General features: G+C 34.8%; 1 protein-coding gene across 1 annotated transcript; it reads left to right on the plus strand.

Moving 5' to 3' along the window:
• The first annotated feature begins 5194 nt into the window (after nt 1–5194).
• LOC128175274 (uncharacterized) lies at nt 5195–8758 on the plus strand. The gene is made up of 2 exons (XM_052840774.1): nt 5195–5353; nt 5974–8758. The coding sequence occupies exons 1-2, from the start codon at nt 5289–5291 to the stop codon at nt 8543–8545; spliced, it is 2637 nt and encodes an 878-aa protein (XP_052696734.1). The 5' UTR covers nt 5195–5288; the 3' UTR covers nt 8546–8758.
• Nucleotides 8759–8991: the final 233 nt, after the last annotated feature.

The raw sequence follows: 8991 nt of genomic DNA on the forward strand, positions 1-8991 counted from the left end.
CTCTCTGACACAAATTAATGAAGATGGATTTTTACATTTATGCCCATTTTTCGGTAACCATGGCAACATAAATTAAGTAAAATGAAGATTTTTTGATATTCAATGTTTTAATATGGGGATTACATCAAACTTCCCATAATAAAATGAAAAAAAATTAATACAAGTACTTTTGAGAAATTAAATCAAGAAAATAAAAAGAATTGCTGGCAAAATTATCAGAAATCAATTCAAAAAATTCATTATAATGCATGCGTTAAATCAATGAATATCAAATGTCAATTAATGTCAATAAATTATAAATTCCGATAAAATGTGGACAGTTAAATATATAGTGAAGTGAGTTCACCTCTCAGTGGGCTGGCCTAATAACCTCTTATAAGCTAGAACATAGTCTAGCTTGGTGTGGTATATCGCAAAACATGGCTCTATGCACAATGCCACATTGCATTGGCTACATTCATATAAAGTCTGCCTTCCTGGCCTTTTTCTTCCTTCCACTCATCTGCATGCTTTGCAGCATATACAAAATATTTTTTTCTAACAATTGATGAAATTTAAGTCTGTTAAGTTGAAATCAGTTCGGTTTTTCAACTTTCATCAGAGAATTTTACGAGTATTGAGTTACCTTAATTGTATTTATATGCTTATTCCTCCTTTCCTACTACAGATGATGTCGTGACCTTCCTTGTTCAGGCAATATAAATATATTAAGTCTTGAGAAGGTGAACTTGTGTTGCGTCTTCGGGGTCAAAGACTATTTAAGGAGAGAGGAATGTAGTAGTTGGGGCTTTATGATATGACAGTGGATATTGGCCTGGATAGCTCAATGGTAGGCTCCAGACTAGAGTTGCAGGGGTCCCAGGTTCGATTCCTTGTCCAACCATAGATTTTATGCTCATTCCTGTTTTTGTACCACACATTAAATATTACCACCAGAGTTGCTCAGGAGCTTATGGATCAGTTTTCTTTGAAAAATCCTATGATTTCTTCACAATTTGCCTTGTAAAGGACATAAGTATTTAAAATAATGAGGGTCAAAATGGGAAAAAATACTTTTTTCCACCATTTCAAAGTTTTCACTGCAAGCAAAGATCAATTCAAGAGTCCTAATAAATACATTTTACTTTCCACATGCATGGTTGGAAAGTGATTACAATTCATGCATTTTAAAATTGCTTTTCAATAAACTATATTTTTGGTAAAGTTTGGTTTATGTTGAAAACATTTCAGATCAACAGAGCACAAAATAAATGTTTATAGCAAATGCAAAATATCAAAGTAGAATGCTGCAATGACTCTGAAAATAGTTTGGAAACCTCTTAGGGTATCCCACGTCAATAAGAACGGACTGTGCCAGCTAGTAGCACCCATTACGAGACACCATAGATCCATGAATAGTTGTGGACTTGAATAATACATGTAATTGTCAAAGTATAGAATGTCTCCAAAAGCATAGTGGTTTCATAAAAGTGACATTACCAAGTCGCAAGTTTCACCTTTGTCACGGGGGGGGGGGGGGGGGGGGGGGGGGGGGGGGGGGTTCTGAAGATTTCCCTGTGTGCAACTTCATTTTCAAACAATACTTATTTTCTGCATCACAAAGTATGTAAGCTTTAGGCCCATACTTGTCTGGCTTAATTATCTGGACTGTACACTTTGAAATGTAGATTTCCTCTCCAAAGGACCATGGCTTTATCTATGCATAAATTTTGATGGGGCTGATACACATGCAATGTCAAACCTTGAAAGAATCAAGTTAGCAGAAATATATTCACAGAATCAGTATTTATTTCAATAAACAAATTCTTTTACTATGACCATTTTAAAGGATATATCTTTAAGAAACGGACTAACACACTCTGTAAAATTGAATTTTGATTGTGATGTGACCATGACTTGATCAATAACTCGGATTAGGGACATGATGCATCCTCAGGTCAAGTTTGACCAAAGGGTTTTGAACTAGTGACCATTCGGTTACTGATATACCGGTAATACTTTTGACCACTTAGCTACATGTATGTGCTCCACAACATTTGATGTTTCTTACAAGGATTTATAATGGGTAAATCCTACATATTGTATCCATCTCTATCTACCAGAAGGACACAAACATATAAGTGTTTGATTATCTACCGTAAATATTAAGCAAAAGATAGTGGTAGTAGAAACCTGGGACAGAATATCGAAGTGGTCTGCACAAATCACGTCCTCTAGCTTACAAATATACAGACAAACAAGGTGATTCTAAAAACCCCCCAATTCTATTTCAGGTAGGTATCATAATAAACAAAGTTCTATATCATCAGACTTTTTACATGCATTACATTTTTTTTACCCCTCCAAAATCTTTTGGTACAATGGACCCAGTTTAGAGAGAGAATCATAGCCATCTTCCCCATGTGGCACATAATCGGAGTTGTCATTGAGATGAAAAACAGTCATCAAAGACAAACACCTGTCCCTTGGCATGACACTTGGAAAAAAGGGTGTTGCAGTCAGTTAGTCTGTTTTCCAGTACTTGATGCAGAAGTTCCACCAGCATGAGAAGCGATATGAATTACTTCATATCTGAGGAATTTGTTTCATACCGTTTGTGAAACCTACTACATGAACATTGTCAATTGAGCAGAGCTCAAGAATTGCTGTGCATACAGATTTGTCTGTTGTGCAAGAAATTCAAAAACAATGTCATTGAAAAATGATTTAAATATTCTTGAGGTGAACCTTTGTTGTTAATTGCTTGTATTAAGCCAGGAGTTTTTGCAGTCAAGGGATGGGGGCTCCCCGTCTCCTGCCACCCAGTTGTCTGAATCTATAAAATTTTCTAAGTTTTCGGTAGGTCGATCTACTCACAAATCAAAATCGTCAAATTCAAAATCACTGTTCTCTGCTGCAAACTCTGCATTCAAAAATGCTTCAAAATCGATGCTCCTTGCTGTTGCCATTAAATTATCTTCTGCTCAGTACACTCAGAAGATAAGTATTTACATGAACACTTGCGTGTCAAAAGTACGTCAATTTTTTAATTTTTTCCCTATATATTTCATTGAAAACAAGACTAATTTGAAAAAAGTTTTCTGTTGTTATTTTTTGACAGATTTTGAAGAAATTTATATTGATTAAAGTAGATTGAATTCGCAAATTTTGACATTCATTGTAATATTTTTTTGATGACTCATTTGTAAAATTTGATATTTCAAACACAACACAAAGATATTTTTTAAAAGCTCTACTATATATCTTTTGTAATATGCAAGCCTTTGGATTATTACATGTAACTCCAAATCTCAGAAACAAAAGATTGGAAAAAATATTTAAATATGATGCAAAAAAGCTATAGAAATTCTGAATTTATCAATCCAGGTCTTTTCAAAATCGGTCAAGGGGTTACTTTTTAATGATTCTTTGAAAAATGTTGGTTTTCAATGAAATATATAATGAAAAGGAAAAACATTGACATACTTTTGACGTATGCATAGCAACATTCATTATACATTTTCTATGATTTTTGCTGTGTTCATACTAGGTTTAAATAATAGTATCATGAATAATAACTTTTCACTTAAAAGATTATAAATAATAAGGACAAAAGATGAAAGAATTGTGGTTAAACTTTTATTTTAAAACACTGATAACATGTAAATAACTCGCGTTTTCTGTTTGGAGATATCTCGCGCGTTTTCGAACGTGTTTATATAATTATCATGAAGGCATATGTCGTACTTACAGCAAGGATGAAACAATCAAATGTACACACAGTCCGAAAAACAATTAATCACATTGGTGTAATCGTTTTTTAGCGAAAATATCACGAATGAACAAAAACAACCTGCAACTTTCATTTTAACCGGAAGAAATACGCAAGGTTAAGGTCAATGTTAAGAAAGTCTCCAAATTTCCTCTTCTTCTTTCTTTTTTATACATTAACTTAAGTAATCTTTTACTTTTTTATCAAAATTATAGTTTTTTTCTTGATTATATATGTTATTGATTTTGTTTTCTTTGTTAGAGTTTTAGATTGACCGATTGTTTTAGAGATTAGTAATGGCGCGGAATTTCCCTATTTCCAAAATTAGATGACGAATTTAAATTCGTCTTTTAAGCTATATTCTTTTTAAAATAGGCTTATATTTTTCATTTTTAAAACAGAAATCATTTATTGTCTTTAAATTTATTGATTCACAAGAAAAACACTCGACCGTTTTAATTTTATTTTAGGCTAAAGTAACTAAGTGCTGATTTCTTTCTCAAACCCAACATGTTGGGTTGCCGCACGGTAACGTCGGCTATTCCATACCCAATATGTTGGGTCGCCGCACACAAAGGGTTAATACATAAATATAGGTTTATGCAGTTAGATGACTTTAAAATTTGAGATCTCCAATAAATACATATAATGCAATTAAGGTGCAATCCTACACCAAACTTTTATTTTATAGATCATTAAAATATCATTTCTAAAACATGATTTCGTTGTTAAAAGAAGGATATATAGCTCTCAATTATTTTATACGAATTATTTTTTGTATCTTTAATATAGGAAAGTGGGAAATCTGTTTTGGTTTAGAAATGATACTTAAACAATCCATAAAATAAAAAAAAATTATGAACAAAGGAACGACAACTCTGGATAAAGAATGCTTGTAGCGAATAATCTATTTATAACAAATGACGTTGATAAAATTATAAACATTGCACAACCAACAGCAACCAGCACTATTTCAAGGTATCACACCGGTAATTGTTTTCACTATATAACACTATAGAGGGGAAAAAATTCTTAAAAATCAGATTGTATTTTTCATGACAAAATATTCGGAGGAAATGTTATTTGTTACCTATCTCATCAGCTAACACCATAAAAAGGGCAAGCGATACTGCATTTTCTCAAAATATCTAGCTCCAAACAGGTCTACCCTCAAAACCACGTGTTTTCCATTTGTATGTAAACAGACTGCACACTCCCCAGGAAGCTGCTGCATGTGCCATGAAAGAAGTAGTCCCTGTGAAAAAAGATCATCACCTAACAAAATACATGAAATATCCTACTCAGTGGTACAAAAATTTTTAAAACTGAGTAAAGGAAAATGTAAAAATTCAGTCAAGGAAAAAAATAATTCTGAAGTATATATGGAACTACAATTGACTAAGTTCATTTTGATTGACCGATTACCGGTGTGATACCTAAACAGACCGACACCACTGTCAGATCGGCAAAACCGAATCCAAAGGACACAAGGACACATAAAAGCTTGAAGTAAACGAGATCCCTAAAAAAATAAAATATGGTGCAAAAGACAACGAAATGCGGTGTCCATTCCGGGAACACACTGCGTGCTTTTAACAGCAAGTAAGTTTGTTTACGATTGTACAATCTTCGGGGATGGATCAAATATTTTCTTCCTTTATAAAAAACAGAAAGGCAAATATTTTTAAAGAGCTGATAATTGGAAAAATTCTTTCAAAAATTTATTCATAAAAATCTTTCAAAGAAATATCAATTGATAAAATAACTTGTATAGTAGCAAAAACCCGCAAGTCCTCTATCTTGGGCTGGAGTAATAAGAATCTCAAATCATAGGCCTGCATATTACGAAAATTTAGTTCAGTTTAATATTAATTGGGAATATTTCAGCACGAAAGAACCTGATTTGTTTATTACATTTAAAAGGTGCCGGTGGGTTTTAGACCTCTACGTGTAGCCCCCAGAAGAGATTTAATTAACATACATTGTATATGAATTTTTTTTAATCTTGTTTGGAACCCACCAACGAAAATAAATTATATGTTCATTTATACTATTATTTCATACTCATGAAATACGCGTAATAAACTAATTCCTCTTGTGTTAAGAATTTTTTCAACAGTTAATTAAAACCATATCGTGACATTCTTGCTTACCAAATTTAAAATATTTTCCCAAAAGTTATCGTCCAGCGATCTCTGATTAATCAAACAATATTATTACAGATATACCAAGACATACAGAAAGAATTCCTGTCTTGTCCGAACTATCAAGAACTCCGCCAACCTGCGCATTCTACAGGATTTTGGCGTTGCCACTGATGATGTGGTCTACTCTCTAAACAAAAAGGGCCGGTGGGTCCTTCCTAACGTTCTAAAAGAACACATCCTCCTTAGCGGTTTCAGTGAAGATGGCCCCAATGTTCAACTCACCGAAAGCCACAAAATAAGAAAGCCTGCCAAATGTCTCGGCTACTACGCCTCAAAAGGACCCATCAGAAAGGCAGTGCCATCCAAGAAGAGATACTTGAGTTCACCATCTTTGGAAAATAAGGAGCAGAAGGAGGGGACAGAAGAAGTAAAAGAGTGCGCAGAACCGGAAATCAATGTAGAGGTTTACCATCCAACTCCAATGTCAAGCTCTCTCACCCACAACAGGAAATACATCAAACCGACCCAACACACCGATTTCCAAATTCAAACAAAGAACAAGAAAACAAAGAGGAGAATTCGAAATGCAAAATTTGATATAGATCTATTTGAAGATGATCTTTGTGAAGAGTATTGGGATGATAATAATGATGATGTAGAAAAAGAGAATCATTTTTCCCAACGACCACTGACCTTCTTCACCGCAGCTGATATCCTTAAATCAGCAGCAAAGGCAAAGAAGATTTTTGAAAATGGAAAAAGAAAGTGCAGAAACCCGAGCTCCGAGGATATCACACCAAAAGCCAAAATTGTATATGTAGACGAACCCAAAGAAAGCAACCATAAGAAAACACTAGAAACCAAGAGAGTTACTCAAACCTCGGAGCAACGTAAAGTGGGATATAGAAAAGAAATGGTCCCAAGAAAGGTTGTTTTATCTACTAAAGAAACTCAGCCTGAATTCTTAAAGTTCGTGTACGGTGACAAGTATATAGAATGCAAAACGTTTCCCCGTACATTCGTGATCAACGTCACAGATGAAGTAAAAGCTGCAATGAAGAAAACCGCCCCTATGAGTTACAAAGCGTTTCTGTATGACCTTACCACTCTTCTAATTTTCACATACGATATTTACGCAGGAAATGCAAATACAGAGGAAACATTCGACATGTATCTCAATGTGAATGTGAAGGCAGATATCATAGAACCATCCACATTGTTAAGTTACATCAGCGGCTCTTTGGAATCCATCATTAATCATGCAATATCCCAGGTCAGAGTCTTTGAAGAAAATCAATTCGAACGGTTAAAGCTATATCCAAATGGAAAAAACGAGGGTGCGCTTAACGTTTTAGATTCTTGTTGGTCTAAAAGTAAATCCTCTACTATATCGGAAGAAGAATTATTTGAAGAGGCTATGCAAGAACATGGAGCAATGAGCAAATTTGAGGGAGCAGAATTTGAAGCGCTGCCCTCTGAAGTTTGTTTCATTTGCTTTGAAACGATGAATGAGAATAGATCCGGCATTGCTTTGGAGAGTTGTGGACATTGGTTCTGCAGAGACTGTTGGAGAGAGCATCTCCTCAACAAAGATTTCTCCAAGCTTCTCTGTCCAGAATTTAATTGCGACAAAGAGGTAGATTTCAGCACGGTTCTTCAAATTCTAAATATCTCAGAAGTTCGAAAGTATTTGATTCGTAGAAGGGAATCTTTGGTTCAAATGCAACGAAAATATTGTCCAAACGAGAAGTGTGGACGGGTCATATCTACCTTGCTAGCAACAACACACACGAATGCTGCATGCGAATGTGGAATCAAGTTTTGCTCCCATTGTTTCAAGTTTCCTCACTGGCCTGCACCATGTGACACTTCTCAGCAATACTGGGGATTGTTGAAGAAGAAGGGCATTGACATAACTCTTAACGATTCAGATTACTCAACACCAGATCCAGATATTTTGGTCCAAGGAAAGGTCTGTCCTAAATGCAAACGATTTATAGAGAAAGATGGTGGATGTTATAGAATGTTATGCGTATGTGGTACCAGCTTTTGCTGGGGATGCCAAGGCATTTTTGGTGTAAACCACTTTGATAGCGATCACTGTCAGCAATACAAACATGGAGACCTATACCATACTCGTAAAATGCGCATTAAAAATTCTGAAGATGCGCAAAACAAGATGAAAGCGGAGTCTGCACTTCTTCAAGCTGCAGTCAATCACCGAGCAGAGAGGGCGTTATCTAAAACAGTAAATATGAAAGGAACAATTCACTCATTATGTCAAAAATTTCGGACTCTAGGACGGAAATCGATAACAAAGATTGCAGAAATTTTGGCGGACGATAATGCAGAAGAAAAATCACTGTTGTACGTTAAATTTGAACATTTTTTGCGCAGTATGTCGAACTTGTATTTAGAAATGCGCCATCTTGCCGAGTATACTGCAGTGTTTGTGGATCAGAATACCAGGTCCCCAAAACGAATAAATTGTATCCTTGCGCGTATAGAGAGCCTTGCTGCAGAGATTTACGATAAATTGTGCCAGGATACTGATGCCGATGTAGCCTCTCTTGTTTGCGATCTGATGGACATTAAGGACCATTGTATGAAGACAGTGTCTGGCCTTGTCAAATTGGTCACAAAATGAATTTGTTTCATACAAGATGAAAATAACTTTTAAATATTAACAATTCTATGTGTTTTCTAACACATTGTTCAAAGTACAAAATTGATTATATCCTGAGATCATACGGTAAAAATAACGTAGTATTTTGTCCAATCATTGTACTTTTAAGATTTATTTTAAACATATGCCATACAGTATTTATATTTCAAATAAAGATTTTCTAGTGAAGGATAAGATTTTCTTTTTCTTCAATCAGGTACTACAATTACTTAAATTTCAATTGATCAAAATTACAAGTTACTTCATCCCCCCCCCCCCCCCCCCCCCACACACACACACACATGCACAAAAGCGAAATCAGACAAGGAAAAAGTCAAGAAGAATAAAATAAAACCAACTTTAAAACTCACAAAACGCCGATAAAATTTCCTGCCTTGTAAAATTATGAGATATGAAGTGATAAAATG

The sequence above is a fragment of the Crassostrea angulata genome, chromosome 3, assembly GCF_025612915.1.
Source record: "Crassostrea angulata isolate pt1a10 chromosome 3, ASM2561291v2, whole genome shotgun sequence".
Taxonomy (NCBI): Eukaryota; Metazoa; Mollusca; class Bivalvia; order Ostreida; family Ostreidae; genus Magallana; species Magallana angulata.